This window comes from Strongylocentrotus purpuratus, unplaced genomic scaffold (assembly GCF_000002235.5).
Source record: "Strongylocentrotus purpuratus isolate Spur 01 unplaced genomic scaffold, Spur_5.0 spur5_scaffold_21, whole genome shotgun sequence".
NCBI lineage: Eukaryota > Metazoa > Echinodermata > Echinoidea > Camarodonta > Strongylocentrotidae > Strongylocentrotus > Strongylocentrotus purpuratus.
The window spans coordinates 35,143,689-35,164,985 of record NW_022145607.1 but is presented as its reverse complement, the minus strand read 5'-3'; the positions used below and the strand labels follow the sequence as shown (position 1 = coordinate 35,164,985).

The window sequence follows — 21,297 nt, the reverse complement described above, 5'->3', positions numbered from 1 at the left end:
TTATATGATACGCAGGTGGAAGTATTCTTTTCAAGAGGTCAACAAAAGGTATTCATGAAGCACATCTAGGACTTTGGCAGTTATTATTGTAAGATGCTCAAAGTGGAACTTTTCCATTTGTAAAAGATCTGCGGATATTTGGGGTCATTTGTACCATGTGCTATCTGTAACTCCCTTATTCAAGCATTGTTTACGTTTCGCTCAATACCTAACTTCTTATTTTTCAAGCTGTTATGCTATTATGTAATATTATAACCGAAATAAATTACCTTTGACGAAATCGTGGACAAGGTGACAAGTATTGTTATTATTTAATGATTTCTTTTGTATAGATTTGTTGTATTTCTCAACTTTGATTAGGCAGTACTAACTGAAACAGACGGATAGAATACTAACACTTCAACAAGCTCTGCTTCAAGATAATTCCTCTTTTCTCGTGCTATTTCCACTATATTTATCGTTTCATTACATATTTGTTGTGATATAATTATTTTTGTATTATGTTTTGCATGAGAAATAAAAATAAATCATTTCATTTCATTTCATTTCTACTCTGTTTAATACAGAATGTGCACACACACCCTAGTATACTCAAACATAATAATAACATTAATAGTAATAATACTGATACTAATAATAATACTAATAATACTACTACTACTACTAATATTAATGATGATGATGATGATAAATACCCAGGTAGGTAACCAGTAGGAAGGGATTCCTTGAGTCATGTGAGCACCGAAGTCGATAGCCTAGCAGAACAGGAGTAATACTGGAGCGCCTTGAGCATCTTACATGGTAGATAATGTGCGCTTTAATGGTTTTATGCATTCCCTGTCTACCACCGTCTAGTAAAACAGTGTTATGCAATACACCTATATTACAAGAGTTTCACCGGCTTGATTATTTTGTTTCTGATAGAATATTACTTATGCTATATAATAGTCTAATTTTACCACTCTCTCTCTGTCTCTCTCTTTCTCGTTCCTAGCTGGCTCTCTTCTCTCACGCAAAAGTCCCCTCTCTTTCCCCTTTTCTCTCTCCCTCTCCCTCTTTATATCTCTCTTTCTCTCTCTCTCTCTCTCTCTTTCTCTCTCTCTCTCTCTGTCTTACACCCCGTTCTCTCTCTATCCCCTCTCCCCATCTCTCCCCCATCTCTCTCTCTCTCTCTCTCTCTCTCTCTCTCTTATATCTATGATAAATGAGCCCATCATACACCTATGCTATCGTTCTTAAAAGTCTGTCACAATGACATTGGCGCATGAAATGAAACAGTATGGTAAAGGAAAAACATAATGTAAAGAACACATAATAATTATAGCTCTCTTTGTGGACGGTTCTTACTTATCGAACATTGAGGGGGCGTTGCAAGAATGTTGCGATCGATTGCAAGTTGTAAAATCAGTGCAACTGATATTGCAATCGATTGCAACTCAACTTCTTGCAACGCCCCACTAGTCTCCTAAATTTCCTAGGATTTTGTTAGGATTAAAGTTTTAACAATTAAAAAACATAACTAGATCTAGCTTGTATCCCCCCTCTCTCTCTCTCTCTCTCTCTCTCTCTCTTTTACTAATGGGGTGTTGCAAAAAAGTTGAGTTGCAAATTTGCAATTAATTGCAAGACTTACGCTTGATTTGGGGTGTTTGCAATAATTGATTGAAACTTTCTTGCAACGCCCCATAAGACTGACGATGAAATTCTATAATATGTATTTGCTGTACTAAAATGTTTAATAAGATGTATAAATAAACGCACGTGTCATTTCCTCGGTTACAAAAATATATTGTGGTTCACTATTGGTATGTCTTGCAAACAAAACCCATCTTCCAAGGTAGTTAGTCAGATTGAATTGAATTGAATTGAATTGAAATTTATTGTCCCTTTCAGGAATTTCTGTTTTCACTGGTTTTACAGTCATTGTACAATAATGGCAAATTTACATCGTCACAAACATAATAACATTCTGAAAATGATTGTTACATTGGAAACGGAACAATACATACAATGGACATTGATTGCAGTATAACGTGAACTGCATCTATAACATTTCAAGTGAAAATTTGAACATTATTAAGCTTACTATGTGTTTATTTGAAAAAGTAGGTAAGTTTAGTATTATGAGCCCTAACAAAAATTAAATTAAAAAAACAAATAATAAGTTGAGACCAGTATTTACGTTTGAGTTCCAGACCTCCGGGCTTGTGCGTTAAAGAGGTGAATGGCGTTGGGAACAAAAGATTGCCTGAGACGGGTTTTCTGTATGCGCGGTGCACACACTCAGACGTATACCTGAACGGTTAAATTTAAAGTTCTCGTTGAGTGGATGGGTCCTGCATTGCCTGTTTAAATTTAGATGAGACTCTCTCTTGGTACAGATTATCAAGGAGTGGCAAATATATCCCTAGTATACGTTGAACTATTTTTCCTGAGTCGCCTTGTCGTCGATGATCACCAAGCAAGCGTCGCTTTGACGTCAATGATGTATTCTTTGGTGGGAACTGGACTCCTTCTCGAGCTAGTCACGTACTCCGAGATGCCAGGCTGACTGGCGATGAAGTCAACAAATGCCTGCATAGAGTAAGAAAAAAGCTTTGTGAAACATCAACAAAGAATATTATAATCTTTTGTAGGCGCCTTTGTTGAATCGTCCCTTATAAAATATGTACTATGAAATACCAGATTGAGCCTGCACAAATCAATATTTTGATATCTTGATAGAAAATATTTTCAAGTCTGGTAAAATTCAGACCCCCTCCCATATTTCCTTTCCAGTATATTTTAGGGAAGCTCACGTACTTACCGCGCATTTGGGATACCCCTGAAGGACTGAGGCGAGTTTTGGGTAGGGCGAGTCGGTGATATGTGTGAGGGAGTCAAAGGCAACGATATCTGCGATAGAAAGACGAGATCCAACGAGAAAACCGGAGCTATTCTCTGTCAGAGTCTGGATGGATTAGGAGAGAGAGAGAGAGGTGGAAAGGGGGAGAGAGAGTGGAAATGGGGAGAGAGGGGTGGAAAGGTTGAGAGAACGGGAGAACCAGAGAGGAGAGAGCCAGACAGAGAGAGAGAGAGAGAGAGAGAGGAGAGAGAGAGAGAGAGAGAGGGTGGAGAAAAAGAGGGGGTCGGTATAAATTATCATTATAAATATAAAACAAAATCGAGGGATATAATGACGGTTTATACAGAGAGAATAGGACATTATTTTTAAGAGGAGCGTAACCGTAGAACGGGTGAAAAGGGAGTGGGTATATATTTATATAAAGAGAGAAAATAAATGGGACAAAAAAGAGAGATTCCCGGAGCAAAGGACAGGGTTCATCTTTGAAAACGATGACTTGACAATAGAGAAAAACGATGACTTGACAATAAGAGAAAAACAAACAAGAGTCACAATTGGGTATAAACATAAGAGACAATGGATATGATAGCAGAGATAACAAATATCAATCGTTAATACATGTATTGCAATGTTATATGTACTCACAAAGAAAGATTGCAATAAACTGAAGCATTTGGCAGACTGAAATGCACGTAGCATGACTAAGCTGTTCGGAGCCTCTTGACTTATGTCATTATACCTTTGTTCCTGAATACCTTTGAAACCATTATCATTATCGTTATAAATTGGGGACTTTCTTCCCATACCATTTGTATGATCATTAATGATCTCTTCCGATTGACTTTATTTGTTTCCGTTTGAGTATTGTCCTATCTTATGTAATTATTATCTTATTTTCCTTCTTGTTATCAAACTGTTATCTCAGGCTGTGTTGAGGATAACCTCCTCGTTTCCATTTAAAATCAATGGTAATACATGAACATATAATTCCGATACAGAAATTGGTTTGCAATATATAATAATGGTTTATGCTAAAATGCTTTCTATTCTTTATACATTATTTAATTACATTGTTTTGATATTGTTCAGATAAAGTCGAGTTCTGGTCATGCGATTGCATTGTGAAAGAAACGTTGTGGAATTGATCAGAAAAGGTTGATCATCTAGCATATAAGTATTGGTGTGTACTGCTAGGTTCTGGAATAATCAAAATGATAAGGAATTTGGCCCTGTCTTGGTAAAGTTACAAGCACTGTACACAGAAATATGTATATGGGACAACACGAACATGTGGCATAAAAACCTGTCCCGATTGTTATGCCGTTACATGCCATATTTAGAATATGAAGGCATTTGAAGAGCCATGCTCTTCAGGGACCATTTGTTATCTGATGTTCTTCCACAATTGCGTAATAAGAATGATAACGCTCATAAATTATTTGTCACCTCTTCCCAAAACTCAACCTTCTATATGACTGTTGAAAATGATCCTAGCTCTTTGCAAATTGGAGAAGTAAATAATTGAAATTTTATCGAAAATAAATTGAAAACACCGAAGTTAGGAGCAATTTAGACTAATAGTCTCCTCTTTCTTTCTTATACATAATCATTCAAGGTAAATATGTTTATAACTTTGAACGAATGGTACCATAATATTCTAATTTCAATTATTTCAAGACGACAGAGCCTCCGTCCTACCTTTTCGAATGCTGGGAGGTATTTGTCGTTAGCTATCGTTAGGACCTTTCGTTCGATGATGTCTTCAGGATTCGGAGCAAAGAGGTAGCTACCAAGTGCGCCATCAAAAAAGTCCTTGGCACCCATCACAAGAATATCGATCCTGAAAATAAAATCCAAAACTATGATGATTTTTTAATCAGTGTTCAAAACTTACCGCCAAGGTAAAGTGTGAAATACTGAAGGGCAATACATACTTTGCAATAAGTTGAAGCGTGTAAAAGAAGAAAGAGACCAAAACAAGACTGATCGACATTGGGAGGGTATTTCAATATAAAATGTTATATAATTTAATTTATACAAATAAGCATCTATACACTTTCAAACATGCAGTAAGCAATCTTTGCTCCTTTTGCAATAAACACGAAGAAACCTATGAGCATCTGTTTTTTACCTGTGAAAAGGTAGCAAATATATTGAAGGACTGCGGTGACCTTTTTGCTTTATCAGCGTTAAAAAATCTACACTGGCAAGAAATTCATATCGGGATAAAAAGATCCAATGCGGGAGAAGAACAACTGTTAATCACATTATTCTTTTAACAAAACATATGATTTTTAAATATAGTTCAACTAAAAATAGACCCCCAATTCCTCAAGAAATTAAAAAAAGAATTATAGAAAATAGGCAAGAAGAAAAGGAATTAGCGGGGAGAGAGGCACTTTAACACTGCACTTCAGATGGGACAACTTCCACAGTTAAGGACGGCGAGGCAAATACTTCTTTCTCAGACTCAGACATTTTTTTAAATATATAATTTGGTCTTAAGGAAAAGGAAGAGACAGGATTTCCAACAAATATGTAGATGTGAATGCTCGGGAAAAGAAGGGGGATTTGTTGAGCTTTGGAATGAAGGGGGAGGGGGATATGTAAGTTTGTATGTCTTCTGAATATGTGAGCGTGTGTGGTGTGTCTGTCTGTTTGTAAGTAACTCTTTAATTTATAATATTCGTTCAGTATAATTAATTTGAAAACATTATGTACTGTGTATTAAACTATCTTATGTATTTTTTGAGAGATGTACAATTTTCTTTATATTTTGATATGATATGTAAATCAATGAAGCTGTATGTTTGTTTGTTATATATTTTGTACTGAATGAATACAATAAAACAATGCTACAAAACAAAAAAATACTTGAGCTATCATCATTAGCGAGCGTCGCTAAAGCGGGACTCCCACTTGGAGTTGGAGCCTCGAGTTGTGGCGAGCTGGCGCGAGCTTGAACTCGCGTAAACTCGTATGAACTCGCTTGAAATTTACTTATTTTTATGATATTTGCATGAATGATCTACGACGCAACATCGAGTTTCCTACGATGAATGTGACGAGTAAACCGAGCGCGATACGAGTCACGCGAGGTCGGTATGAGTGGCGATGCCATGTGTACGACTTGTACCGATCTACCAACGAGTTATCAAGCTCTTCTAACGAATGATAAGAGTTTTCTACGAGTCATATGCGGGCGGGAAATACATAATTTTGGCGCTCTCCAAAGCCGCAAGTCCCGTGGGCAACTCGGCATGACTCGCAGCACGATCGTCGTGCTCGTACTCAAGTCTTGGAAACTCGAATAATACTCGGTATACTGAAGTATAATAAGGTATAATTAAGTATAATTCAAGAAGGTGGCGAGTTGCTACGAGTTATGAAGAGTGAAGCGCGAGCTTGTTACGAGTAATGCGAGTATATTACGAGTGTAACTGGTCGCGACTTCGAGGATAGTCTTGGAATGTTGTAAAGAGTGACGCCGAGCCATACCGAGTTGTCCCGAGTTACAAAAAGAGCTTTTCGCGAGTTACTGCGAGTGCCTCTTTGAGGGATCTCACCACGACTCGCCATTACTCGCTAATACAACTCGGCTAAAGCAGGGCTCCCACTTAGCCGAGTTGTATTAGCGAGTTAAGGCGAGTTGTGGCACTCGCAATAACTCGCGAAGGTTTTTCTTGAAACTCGGGATAACTCGCGACAACTCGGTATGGCTCTGCGTAACTCTTTACAACATTTCACAACTCTCCTTGAAGTTGCGAGCAGTTCCAAATTTTGAACATGTTCAAAATGTTCACTGCTTCGTTATAACTCGAAGTGAACTCGCTTACATTCGTAATATACTCGCAATACTGGGAAACAAGCTCGCGCTGCACTCTTCATAAGATGGCGAGTTGCTACGAGTTATGAAGAGTGCAGCGCGAGCTTGTTACGGGTAATGCGAGTATATTACGAGTGTTAAGCGAGTTCACCTCGAAGTACAACGAATCAGCGAAAATTTTGAACACTCATAATATACTCGCATTACTCATAACAAGCTCACGCTGCACTCTTCATAAGATGGCGAGTTGCTATGAGTTATGAAGAGTGCAGCGCGAGCTTGTTACGAGTAATGCGAGTATATTACGAATGTAGGCGAGTTACAACGAATCGGCGAAAATTTTGGAACTGCTCGCGACTTCGAGGAGAGTCGTGGAATGTTGTAAAGAGTTAGGATATTAATCACGGACTAATTGTCGCGGAAGCATTTGCCGTATGAAGCCCCCCCCCCCCCCCTCAACCCCCCAACCCGCCCACTCCACCCACTCCATCCATTAAGAATGGTCTCGCGACGTCCCTGATCATCGTTTTAAAGTCAGAAATCGTCCATACCTTGCTTTATCTTCATTGGTGTCACCATAGAGATTTCCTTTCCTGCCAAGGTACCTAACTATGCTGTCACTCCCAATAAGCTTCAACCGTCCATCTCTAGCAGCGGTAGTTGTCCGAATAACAGTTTCCCATCTTCAAGTAAACGAATTAAATAAAGACAAAACAATTATGGATATGCTAAGTAGCATAGTTTTACTTTTTGAATGTGCTATCATCGGAAACACGGTCTATCTCAATCACATTTTTTCAAATAAATTCGACAATATGAAGAAGAATCGATGTTGGGCAGGAGGTTTATTTCCAACCCATTGGCTTTTGGGGCGGGGTTCGCCGGATCCCTTGCGGTGTGGCTGAGATGGGCTGGATTAGGGGGCGGAGCGGTTTTGTTGTTGTTAATGTTTGACCGTTTCTGTGTTGGGGAAAGAGGTGTAGTGCCTGTGAATGGTGCCTGTGAATGTGCGCGTGTGGGTGTCTGAGGGTGTGTGTGGATGTTTGGACCGCCCCGCTCCTTGGTCCTGCTTGTTTCAGTTTCCCCTTTGATGATTGGGTGTTTTCGATGGTTGTCCAGATGATATAGATGAGACTTGACGTATGGTCGCTCGTCTGTATGGATAGGGTTGGGGTCGGAGGGGGTCCGCTATTTCACCTTTTTGTTGTCTCGGGGGGGGGGGGGGCTTCGTTCTTGAACAATATTTATTTTGTAACGTTTTCAATTTTCTGCCTTTTAAATTTTTATTTTGTACTATTTAATATACTTTATTGTTATTGCTTTATTCTGTTAAGTGAATTTGTCTTTAATTATGTAGATTATCTATAAATATTGTGATTTCTCTTGGTTTACCAATAAAAACACAAATTAAAAAAAAAAAAAAAAGAAGAATCGATGTTGGGTATAAATAGGTCAGGAATGCGCAATGCAATACACGAAGAAGTATGAAATCGATTAAATAATTCAAACCATCACCAAGCTTCAAGCTTAACAAGTAATACGCAAGAGTAATCTTTGACAGGTTATCATATAATTGATCAATCACCTTCTATTCTGTCTAATGACAGCTGTCATGAATTATATCATTTAAATTGCGTAAAAACAGGCAGCGCATATTTCGAATTGATAAAAACTCTTTCTTTTTTTTAAATTTCACCTTTGATCATCTGGAGAAATGGCTCTCTCGTCCTAAGGTTGGTTTCATCAAACTGCATAAATAAACATAGTGAAATACATGTAGTATTAATATTGTTATTATTATTATTATCATCATCATCATCATCATCATCATCATCATCATCATTCTTATTATTGTTATTATATTGACTATTGCGCAAAAAAGACCGTTTTTGATTTTTCTTGAAAGACTGTGATTGAACGAAAAGCAATAAGTTCTATCAAGTTCAATATTGTATCCTACTCTACTGTCCAAGTGTTTTCCTAATGAGTCTCGTTGTGCCCAGTATAGCTGCCTCCTCCTGTAGGTCGCGACGTGTAGATTCGGTGAGATCTTGGTGATGAGACCTTTAAAGGGAAAGTCCACCCCAAAATAAGTTTGTTTCGATAGAGGCAGAATAATAAGAAAATCAGGTGAGTGAAAGTTTGAGCAAATTCTGAATGAAAATAAGAAAGTTATGAATTATTGAAGTTGTGATCAATCAAATACAAATTGGCAACTCTGTGACTTATTATACGAGCTCTCCTTCATTTTCTTTGTGCATAATATTCCATAAAATCATGTTTTCTTCGTTATTGATGACGGAATATATATTTGTTCCTTGCAGGGGGAGTATAGAAACATATTTGCAATTATTATATTTAGGGTGCATGTATGGTTGAAATTTTTCTTGAGGGAAAATGAAAATTTTAGATTTTTTTAGTACTGAGCAAATGGAAGTTGAGCTCGCATGATACGTCATAGAGTTGCCAATTTGTGTTTGATTGATCACAACTTCAAAAATCCTAACTTCCTTATTTTTAATCGGAATTTGCTCAAACTTTCACTGACTTGTTTCTCTCATTTTTCTACTCCTATTAAAACTAACTTAATTTCAGGGTGGACTTCCCCTTTAATTCCCTTCTTCACCATAGCGGTGCATGTGTCCTCATAATGGAACCGTTTTCCTCTTTCCTAGACTACACAAGGTTGATGGTTGATGTGATGTCACGAGGGACAGAGACGTCTCCAAAGGGGAGACGGCTGTGGGGGGTGCGACATCCCCCCCCCCCCCCCCCACCTGTCAAGATATTGTCGGTAAAATTGCGCTGCCGTCGGGAAAAAAAGAGAATGGGGGGAAGAGGGAAAGGGAAAGAAAAGAAAAAAAGAAAAGAGGAGAATCAAACAAAGAGAAAAAAAGAAAAAGGAGAGAGAGAGGGGGAGGTAGGAGCTTGAGACAGGAGGGGTGGGAGTAAAAGAGAGAGGGGGGTTGTTGGGTGGAGTCGTATCGTCGAGGGAGCAAAAAAGACACGCATAAATATGTTGCTGTGTCGGTCAGCTGTGTCGGTATTCTTGCTAGATCCCCGTGTACTATATCAATGCAGAAGTTTGAAGTCGGTGAGATGTATAATGTCGGTCGGCCGACATGATTTTTTCCTACGAACTGTGACCTTTTATCCGCTGTGACGACTTCGAGAGAGACTGCACCTATAATACTTGTATTTTCTCGAAGTTTCACTTTCCCATAATATCAGCTTAAGAAATCAGAGGTTTAAAATTTTCGGGGAAACTAAATTCAACTAAGGATTAAGAGTCAAGAACGTTACATCGAATAGTCTTTTTTCTCTAATATTTTGATGAAACGCCATAGCTTCCAAACTTCGCGCGGGAGGGGGAAACTTCATTCAGACAAGGATTAAGAGTCGAGAACGGTACAACGAAATATGAATAGTCTTCTTTCTCTAATACTTTAAGGAGACGTCTAAGCTTCCGCGCTTTGCGCGGGAGGGGGGGGGCGGGGGCTGAATTCAGTCACGAATTAAGAGTCGAGAACAGTACAACGAATCGATTGCTTTTTCTAATAATTTAAGGAAACGTCTAAGCTTCCGCGCTTCGCACTGGAGGGGGGAAACTTCATTCAGACAAAGATTAAGAGTCGAGAACAGTTGTACGAATCGTCTTCTTTCTCTAATAATTTAATAAAAAACGTCTAAGCTTCCGCGCTTCGCGCGGGAGAGGGGAACTGAATTCAGACAAGAATTAAGAGTCGAGAACAGTTGTACGGATCGTCTGCTTTCTCTATTAATTTAAGGAAGCGACAAAGCTTCCGCGCTTCGCGCGGGGGGGGAGTCGAATTAAGACAAGGATTAAGAGTCGAGAACAGTAGTACGAAACGTCTGCTTTCTCTAACAATTTAAGGAAACGTCAAAGCTTCCGCGCTTCGCGCGAGAGGGGGAGACTGAATTCGGAAATTAGGGCTAATCAAGAGTCGAATCTTCTTCTTTCTCTAATGATTTAATGAAACGTCTAAGCTTTCGCGCTTCGCGCGGGAGGGGGGGGGGAACTGAATTCAGACAAGAATTAAGAGTCGAGAACAGTTTTACGAATCGTCTGCTTTCTCTATTAATTCAAGGAAGCGACAAAGCTTCCGCGCTTCGCGGGGGGGGGGGATCGAATTCAGACAAGGATTAAGAGTCGAGAACCGTTGTACGAAACGTCTTCTTCATCTAATGATTTAATGAAACGTCTAAGCTTCCGCGCTAAGCGCGGGAGGGGGGAACTGAATATAAATAAGTATTAAGAGTCGAGAACAGTACAACGAATCGTCTGCTTTCTTTCATAATTTAATGAAAAGTCAAAGCTTTCGCGCGGTAGGGGGAGGGGGGGACTGAATCCAGACAATTAGGGGTAAGAGTCGCGAACGGTAAACGAATCGTCTTCTTTTTCTATTAATTTAATGAAACCATCCGAGCTTCGCGCGGGAGGCCCTTCACCCACCCCCTATAGGAGAGTGCGCTTTGCGCGCTCTTTAAATGATTTAAATATATAGCTATGATACTGACTAAGTTCGTATATTTAGGTCGTCGAGGAAAAGGACCATTTGCGCATACGCAAGTACTATACATAGTTCATATGAAAAACAATTTAGCCTTCGGCTCCGGGTTCATAGGGTTAAATTTGTAGACATTGGGACATTACATTTTGTCGGTATTAAATTGGTGGCTAGTTTTGTCGGTAATCGGTGACCTCTACACCCCCCCCCCCCCCCCCACTGAAAAAGGTTTAACGACGCCCCTGATGAGGGATGGACATTTCGATGATAAAATTACTCTACTACTTCTCTCTCTCATGACGGCGTCTTCCATAGTTGTTATGGATTTGTCCGTCAATGATATCATGCTTTCATCGATCTGGGTAATCGTTTGCAGCTGGTGATCCCTAGTCTGCAAGCAAAAACCCTAATTTGACACTTTATCAAAAAATCATTGAGCCTTGAGAGAAGCCTAGCCCAGCTACCTACTGGTTGTGTCCATATAGGAGTAGCTATCGTGCATGGCCTATGGTAGTCGTATAATGCAGACTCCCTTGTACGACTGACCAGGGTTTGTGCCTGCAAACTAGATGATCCCATGGATGTACGTGGGCAAGCTACATTTCCCCGATCTCATGGATAGTAGCAATAATCAATTAATAGGCTCTACTCTAGCTGTTTGAATCATAGTCCCGATCATAGTCATCCAGAAACAAACGCATCAGTGTTTCAGGTTTATAATCTGACTTTATCTTCTCTATCATTGCGTTGTGGTTGATGATGTCATTCTCTATTATACCTCTAGATACTTGTAGGCAATATTGATTTGTCAGCTCCTAGATTGAAGCTTCTCGGCAAAGAGGGGGGGAGGGGCATCTCGGAGGCGCAGCATGTTATATACGATAATTCGCGTGTAATTTGAGCCAAGAATGAGTATAATTCAGCAATTCCTACCTCGATTCCTGCCGCTGCACAGGTCAGCCGTGTCATCTCGGCCTTGCCCCTGCCTTTAAAGTAATACAACCTCGGCTTCTGCTGTTCAGCCATCTTTCCTTCTTCAACACGAGTAGAGCGAGCTCAAAACCACGAACTTGACAAAGATACACCGCTGCTGCTGAATGCGATACGGCAATATACACGTGAACAGAATATGACTATATATTCACTTGTGTAGTCATTTAGGCGTACCTACACACGCTGGATCAAAGTGCGCCCGGAAAATGCTTACACAATTGACAAATAATAGATTGACGGTCGCGACGATTTGGCATTTACACAGTGATGATTGAATAAGCTACTCTGTCTCTGAGATCTATCTCGCGTCGAAATTTGTTTTCTGTAGGCTGAAGTTGAGTGAATCGTACAGTATTATTACGACTATTATGAGCTATAGGTCCACATGCACTATGCCCGTTGGCTCACTTCTGTGCCTAGGCTTTCAAGACAGATCAAGTTCTTGGTCAGTGGATTGTGACGTATTCACGGATACTTCCCCCGTTTGAACTAGGCTCTCTCTCTCTCTCTCTCTCTCTCTCTCCCACTCTCTCACGCTCTCTCTCTCTCTCTCTCTTTATCTCTCCGGGCTGACCAGATTAAACTTTAAAAAAAAAAGCAGAAACACGAAGTTGCAAACCATCCAGAGACTCCTAATAAATTGCGTTACTTATTAATTAATTATTTCATTACAAATCTTTATTCTCAGTTTTCTTATGAAGACTATAACTGATTTTCTTATAAAATTGAAGATATTTATGGCGTATATAAAAAATTATTCAATACTGAATGAACGCCATAAATTTTACCAACAACAACAACAGCAACTTTATCTCTCTCTCTCACGATCTCTCTCTCTCGTTATCTTTCTCTCTCACTCTCTCTTTCTCTCCCTCTCACTCTAACTATCTTCTCCCCTCTCTCTTTCTCTAACTATCTTCCCCCCTCTCACTCTCTTTCTCTCACTATCTCTCCCTCAGTCTCTCTCTCACTCACTCCAACCCTCTTTCTCTCTCGCTCCCCGGGTCTCTCCCACACTCTCTCTCTCTCTCACTCTTTCTCTCTCTCTTCTTATAACTCTCTTTCTCTCTCTCTGTATCTCTCACACTCTCTATGTCCCCCTTTGCTACACTCTCTCTTTCTTGTTCAGTGTTCAGTTTTTTTTCATCATTCAATGTCGTGAAAGCAATACACACCTCACATATCTTAAATGGAGAAAATGAATTTTTCGAATTCATATGAGCTTTGCACTAGGCTATTTTCTTCTCCTTCTCTCTCTCTCTCTCTCTCTCTCCCACTCTCTCACGCTCTCTCTCTCTCTTTATCTCTCCGGGCTGACCAGATTAAACTTTTTTTTAAAAGCAGAAACACGAAGTTGCAAACCATACAGAGACTCCTAATAAATTGCGTTACTTATTAATTAATTATTTCATTACAAATTATCTTTATTCTCAGTTTTCTTATGAAGACTATAACTGATTTTCTTATAAAATTGAAGATATTTATGGCGTATATATTCAATACTGAATGAACGCCATAAATTTTACCAACAACAACAACAGCAACTTTATCTCTCTCTCTCACGATCTCTCTCTCTCGTTATCTTTCTCTCTCACTCTCTCTTTCTCTCCCTCTCACTCTAACTATCTTCTCCCCTCTCTCTTTCTCTAACTATCTTCCCCCCTCTCACTCTCTTTCTCTCACTATCTCTCCCTCAGTCTCTCTCTCACTCACTCCAACCCTCTTTCTCTCTCGCTCCCCGGGTCTCTCCCACACTCTCTCTCTCTCTCACTCTTTCTCTCTCTCTTCTTATAACTCTCTTTCTCTCTCTCTGTATCTCTCACACTCTCTATGTCCCCCTTTGCTACACTCTCTCTTTCTTGTTCAGTGTTCAGTTTTTTTTCATCATTCAATGTCGTGAAAGCAATACACACCTCACATATCTTAAATGGAGAAAATGAATTTTTCGAATTCATGAGCTTTGCACTAGGCTATTTTCTTCTCCTTCTCTCTCTCTCTCTCTCTCTCCCACTCTCTCACGCTCTCTCTCTCTCTTTATCTCTCCGGGCTGACCAGATTAAACTTTTAAAAAAAAGCAGAAACACGAAGTTGCAAACCATCCAGAGACTCCTAATAAATTGCGTTACTTATTAATTAATTATTTCATTACAATCTTTATTCTCAATTTTCTTATGAAGACTATCACTGATTTTCTTATAAAATTGAAGATATTTATGGCGTATATATTCAATACTGAATGAACGCCATAAATTTACCAACAACAACAACAACAACAACTTTATCTCTCTCTCTCTCTCACGCTCTCTCTCTCTCTCTCTCTCGTTATCTTTCTCTCTCACTCTCTCTTTCTCTCCCTCTCACTCTAACTATCTTCTCCCCCTCTCTCTTTCTCTAACTATCGGGTTCGAAACCAAGGCGATGCGCTAGTGCCCTTTGATAAGGCATTAATCCTCATTACCAGGTCCCTCGGAGAGGACCTACCTTAAGCCGTCGGCCGTCTGGTTGCTTACTTAAAAGCATTTATGCTTTCTTAGCAGTCAGGTAAAATAACCACCACCACCAAACAAAGTGATCTGCTGGCATATAGCTGTATCCTACGTGCTTTTCACTCAACAATTGTAGATGTACCATCATTTTGGAAAGATACAGGTACCAAAATGAGGGTAATAAAAATGAAACTGAATCTTAATGGCAATATCCTCAGCTCAATTTCGTTTGAGAACAGCGAGATAAAAGGAAGTAATCATACCAGTATATTTTAGGCTCTTTCCTGTCCGGTAACGTATTATGGGAAGACAAAACAAAAACTACTTTGCACATGTATAAACATACATGTATCAAGTGCGTTATTCCCGTCATACTTCCAGTTTCGAATTTGCTGTTAACACATCTGGATATCTTCAGTACGTGGGTGATAATATCACATATGATAATATCACATACTCTAGGAATATTAATGAAGGACAGTGAAAGATCAAGGTGAGTACTGTTCTGGTCATGCGATTGCATTGTGAAAGAAAAGGTGTGGAATGGATCAGAAAAAGATGATCTTGTAGCATGTAATTGTATTGGTGTGTACTGCAAAGTTCTGGAGTCATCAAAATCATAATAAATTTGGCCCAGTTTTGGTAAAGACTTAGTAACAAGCACTGTACACAGATGTATATGGGACTACACAAATGGTGTCGGGGCTACCGTCCTTGATTTCCTAATCTTTCTATGCTCATTGCTCAGCCAGTATACATTTTCTACCAAAATTGTTTGGCAAATGACATTTATTTGTAATCTTGAACATTCAGTGTAATTTTCGTTTGATTCTGTGAGATTTTTTTTTTTTTTTTTAAAACCAGAACTCACCTTTATCTTTAAGATGGAATGCTACAGTGAGCACGAGATTGTCCCACACGTGTTGGATGCACCACCGCCCGCCATCTTGAAAGTGGAATGGAACGATGACGTCAAATGCATGCTTGGTAATGAACTTACTCCAACCCAAGTGAGTAGTAGTAGCAGTATAGTCGTAGCAGCAGCAGTAGTAGGAGGTGGGTGCAGCTAGGGAGGGGGAGTATCAAGCTTTGACGTTTCATTAAATTATTAGAGAAAGAAGACGATTCGTTGTACCTTTCTCGACTCTTAATCCTTGTCTAAATTCAGTTTCTTTTGACGTTTCATTAAAGTATTAGAGAAAGAAGACGATTCGTTGTACCGTTTTCGACTCTTAATCCGTATCTGAATTCAGTTCCTCCTCCCCCCCCCCCCTCCCCCCTCTCTCGCGCGAAGCGCGGAAGCTTGGACATTTCATTCAATTATTAGAGAAAGAAGACGATTCGTTGTACCGTTCTCGATAGTCCTTTTTCTTCCTACGTCCTCTTCCTTTCTTTTTTCTCTTTTTTTTTTGCCAGCGTTTTTTTTTCTCTTCTCTCTCTTTTCTCTCTCTCTCTGCCTATATATCTCTCTCGCACATGTTTTCTCTTATCCCTCTCTTTCTCTCTATCTCTTTCTTTTTCGTTTTCTATCCCTCTATCATCAAATAAAAATGTCAAAGAATTTTCATGATTTTGTGAAATTCAGCTTGTCAAAAATATCTATCAACAATGACATTAGTCTGCATTAATGACTTGAAATGACCAGATGTTTTGTTTATATGTGTGTTTTTTCTTCCTTCAATATCAGGGACCTTTAGATTTGCACGACGAGAATGTGGACTGCTATGTTTGTTTGTTTGTTTGTTTGTTTTATTTATTCACCATGTAAAATAACTGTTTACAGATAACAAAATACAGTAGGTTACATTAAGATATAATACATAGTAGGAACAATGCATGAACAAAAATGTTTGAATCACAACGTCCTAAGATAAAATAGTTAATACTTATTAGGAAAAGATAGAACATGGCTTAAAATAAGACATTTTTGTCGTTACAAAATAAAACAAAATACAAAAATCATGCCCCCTTAACGTATTTGAATAACGAGCAAAAACAAGGAAATACACAATATCTCTTCTTGACACAACTAGCACTATACAAAATTTACCTCAAAAGTTAACAAGAATATTTTAAGAGAAATAATTCCTTCATTTTCTTTTTAAATAACAAAAGGTTGTTACAAGCTCGTATTTCAGGTGGCAAAGCGTTCCAAATATCAGGACCTATTATGTGTGACATCCTTTTAAGGCAATATGACGTCCTTTTAAGCCACTGCCGGGCACTGCCAATGCCTTAAAAGGACGCCACATTGCCTTAAAAGGATGTCACACGTGGCAGTCCACGTTCTCGTCGTGCAAATCTAAAAGTCTCTAATGTTTTAATTGCAAGCTTACTTTTCATTAAATTTTTCTGGACCCTTAGAAATATTGACAAAGCTGAGTGGGTTATCCAGCCATTCAATATATTCTTGATTTTAAATGTACTTTTCTATTTTGTTTGTATTGAAGTTTTTTTATATCGTAATTTGGAAAATAAATACCTTTACTTACCATACCATATTTTTTAATATCCAAAGGTACAAAAGCAACCGTCGGTTTTGGAATGGGAGACGGAGGAGGACGCCCTCTATACCATTCTCTTCACAGATCCCGATTCGCCTACTCGAACCGATCCGAACCGAGTCGAGGTCGTTCATTGGCTGGTTTTCAATATACCTGGTTGTGACGTCAGCAAGGGACTTGTCCACGCTGCTTACATTGAATCAGGTCCCAGGGAGGGATCAGGTAAATACATGTATGGCGGATCGAGGGGGCACATGCAATCATTCTATAAGTTAATATGCTTGATGAATGAACTTGAATTATGTTATTTTATTTTACCGTTACATGCCGTACATGATTGTTATTTTCTTCATGCCACAACGTTCAACATACATGCAATCATTCTATTAGTTATTATGCTTGATGGATGGACTTGAATTATGTTATGTTATTTTACCGTTACTTCTTAAATATATTTATATGTAACACCAGTGGATGTGGAGAACCTCATAACATAATGGAAATTCTTTTAGGTTAATCCTCAGGCGTCCGCTGGTGGCATTTTCACCGTCTTGTAACTCTTAATGTTATATGCTCTGTGTTGTCATTTCTATTTTGTTTATACATGTACCTGGAAATCAAATAAATTTCAAATTAAAATTTCAAATGGGGGCTGGGGCACGTGCTCCTTTAAAAAAAAAAAAAAAAAAAACTAAAAGGGCCGAGGGCTTATTATTTTCCAGGTGCATTATAAATCACGTTAGATTTAATATCTTTTAGGATTCTGATTTTTAAATTGTTCTGAAATACATTTCTTTAAAACCATATGAAATGAAATATTTTGTAGCATTGTTGTAATAATATTAAAACGGTCCCAAAAGTAATACGACACACGTACCTTCATTCTACAAATATCTTGATTTAGGAATGCTAGCTCTCCTTAAAACAAACGCGATCGCAGAGACTTTTGAGAAATCAACCGAAGTGCAATTTCATGGCCCTAATATTGCATTATAATATTCCAGCTGTTCACTAGGTGCTGGAGGCAAAACTGTTGAAATTGTCTTAAAGATAAAGACCAGGTATGGTCATGCGATTGCGATTGCATTGTGAAAGAAACGTTGTGGAATCGATCAGAAAAGGTTGATCATCTAGCATATAAGTATTGGTGTGTACTGCCAGGTTCTGGAATTAACAAAATGATAAGAAATTTGGCCCAGTCTTGGTTAAGTTACAAGCACTGTACACAGAAAGATGTATATGGGACTACGCACACGTGCGCGACACGTGCGTTTATCTCTCACAGTCCAATATATAAACTAATTTACCAAATATATCAATTAGTAGGCGGTTTCCTGGCAAAATTGTTATTATCATGTATTAGTCAAAACATATTCTTTCACATGATTGGTAATAAAAAGCTTCCATTTCATTTTTTGAAATTGGGGCGTTTCCAAAACTGGTCTTTACCCTTAAGTTGATTTTCCGAAAGTCTTTGCGATCGTGTTAAACTGGCAGAGCCCCACCTACCCCCCCCCCCCCCCCCCCCCCAAGGAGATATATTTGAACTCCTTGACAGGAATAGTTCTAGAGGGGGAAGGAAATGGGTTCAAGCTCCCCGGCCCCCCTAAAAGAAGAAGAAATAATGATAAGAATAATTTAGACAAATAAATAAAATAAAAAACTACTTTTACAAGCGCCCCCTTTTCTCTTGATTACAGAAAGATTTATGTAAATGTAACCCGAAGCCCCCAAGAAAAACTTCTATAATCCTGCCTTCTCCTTCTTCGATTCTTCTCCAGGATTCCATAGGTACGTTTACCTCGTCTACAAGCAGTCTCAACCCATCACCCCTAATGATTCCTACCGCCCCCGTAGCCCTGAGAGACGCAAGCCCTGGAACACGAGAAAATTCGTCGAGGAGTACGGCCTAGGGGCGCCCATCGCGGGCAACTTTTACATTGCTCAGTTTGACAATTATGTGACCCAGTTCAGAGCGGAGATGATGGCTGCTGGATCAAAGTAAAGCGTGTTCTCTCAAAATGTTTGTGTACAACATTTTGAAGGGTCATGTACTTTGACAAGTTTTCTTGAAAAGTCTGAAGTTGACGAAATCATAATTTTGTAGACTTCCATAGAAAGAGTTCGGCAGAAGGACTGTGTTGTTTTGGATGTGTGTTGTGGGGGGGGGGGGGTGGGCATTATCAAGACGACTGCTTGTAACACTCAAAGGCAGAGTATTCTACTGACACTATATCAGATTTAAATATACTGCCATCTGTTGCTCACATTGTCTGCTGTGTCCACAATGCCTCACCAATGGCATGACGCATGGGTACAGGAATCAGAAATCACTCTATGTACGCCTTAAAGGCCCACTGCACTGCTGGTAGCTACTTGCGCCCTCTATATAACAAACAATGCCTAATCGGTGACCATTGGTCCCCCATAATCCTCTTTTTCTTATGTTAACTGAGAGCTGAGTTGATGAGATAACCACCTGTCCAGTGACCTTGTAGAGCGGTTTAATCCCTCCTGTAAACTACGGCAGATAAGCTTTAACCAAAAGATGGTGCAATTGAAATACATTACAGTAGTGGTTGCGATGTCGGTAAAATATACGGTCTATACCAGGGTTTTGTTTTGTTTTGTTTTGTGTTGGCATAAGATATTATTTAGAGCGTATCTTTTCGAAATTGTGTACACACAGGGTGATGGGATTTTGTTGTTGTTGGGGGAGGGGGGGGGGGGGGGGGGTTCTGTATTTTGTGTCTTGTACCATCGAAATTTGAATTTGTCAACTTAAAGGGGAAGTACACCCCTGATGACAAATTTATCTTAATACAAAGAGAAAAATAAGAAGAACAGATCAGTGAAGGTTTGAGAAAAATCGGACAATAAATAAGAAAGTTATGGATTTTTAAAATCCATGACTTTTCATGAAGTACTTCAAATCTGCGAGTCAAATTGGCAATGCGTTCTCTAAATACGATGTCACCCCCCCCCCCCCACATTTTATCGTTTGTTGAATGCAAGAAATGCCAGTAAACTATTTTGATCAAAAGGTATATTTTCTTCATGCCTATCTCGATCATAATTACCACGGATAACATGTTCTTTCATGCACCCCATATAAGATTAGTCTTCTATTTCAGAGAAATTGAGATTTGGGGTCATTCAAAATCAGTGGTGAATTGTGAGGGGATGACATCACAATTTTTGACCGCATTGCGAATTTGTCTCAAAGATTCCATGATTTTCATGAGTTTGAAGGATTCATAATTTTCTCATTTGTTGTCCGATTTTCTCAAACTTTCACTGCATTGTTTCTCTAATTTTTCTGCTTCTATTAAAACCAATTTAATATCAGAGTGGACTTCCCCTTTGAGCAATATTGTTTGTATCTTCCGTCTGGAAACTGAAACAAATAAATTACTCAGAAATCATGTTTGTCATAGTTATTATTATTATTTGACGTTAAAGTATAATCCGTATACATTTACAGTTTCTTCTTTCAAGTGGGAGTTTCAAGCCAGTTGAGTATATACGCAAACAAATTTGTGCCCCAATATATTTTTTTTTAGAAGAAATAGTATTATTTTTTATTTTTTCACTTTTGCCTGCCAGAGATAAATGAAATATACACGACTAGATGATTGAACATTTTATTTTATTTTCTGTCGTTTTTCAAAATTTGTGCTCCTCCGCTCGTGAATACTGAATTATCTTGTATGTATATCTTGAGTAATGTTGTGTCACTATGATTAATTATCTAGCTCTCGGTACGCTTCCCGATCACCTGACCATAGGTGTCACGTGTTCGATACGTGATGCCCACCGAGTAACCAATACATCAAGTGATATCACTCGTGTCCTACGCCTGTAATCAGGGTCGGATTCAGGGGGATGAGGGCGCACGCCCCATTTTTACCTTCACAAAAAAAAATCACATTAATGTTATGATCCCAATCCAATCCAGGTAGTTATAAAGCGCCAATATCTAGTCGCTTAATCAAATGTGCTGATTATGATCCCTGTTATGACTCTCCAAAAAGGGAGTGGATTTTGTAAAACTATGATGACATTTAGGTTGTTAACAAATACAAAAATAACTGATGTGTCGTCTTATATACCT

General features: G+C 38.9%; 2 protein-coding genes across 3 annotated transcripts; one reads left to right on the top strand and one right to left on the bottom strand.

Moving 5' to 3' along the window:
• Positions 1-1,845: 1,845 nt before the first annotated feature.
• Positions 1,846-12,401, bottom strand: LOC591076 (glutathione S-transferase). The gene is made up of 6 exons (XM_030994603.1): positions 12,134-12,401; positions 8,368-8,419; positions 7,223-7,354; positions 4,544-4,685; positions 2,807-2,950; positions 1,846-2,574 (listed from the first exon to the last, which is right to left on the bottom strand). Exons 4-6 carry the CDS (start codon positions 4,667-4,669, stop codon positions 2,455-2,457), a joined length of 390 nt encoding a protein of 129 aa, XP_030850463.1. The 5' UTR covers positions 4,670-4,685; positions 7,223-7,354; positions 8,368-8,419; positions 12,134-12,401; the 3' UTR covers positions 1,846-2,454.
• Positions 12,402-14,962: 2,561 nt separating this feature from the next.
• LOC580572 (protein D3) lies at positions 14,963-19,527 on the top strand. Of its 2 annotated transcripts, none has more exons than XM_011669854.2 (4): positions 14,963-15,172; positions 15,544-15,689; positions 17,198-17,405; positions 18,965-19,527. In XM_011669854.2, the coding sequence occupies exons 2-4, from the start codon at positions 15,564-15,566 to the stop codon at positions 19,186-19,188; spliced, it is 558 nt and encodes a 185-aa protein (XP_011668156.1). In that variant the 5' UTR covers positions 14,963-15,172; positions 15,544-15,563; the 3' UTR covers positions 19,189-19,527. The 2 variants fall into 2 exon arrangements, with proteins under 2 accessions (XP_011668156.1, XP_011668157.1); XM_011669855.2 differs by having other exon boundaries at positions 14,964-15,172; positions 15,564-15,689.
• The last annotated feature ends 1,770 nt before the right edge of the window (positions 19,528-21,297 follow it).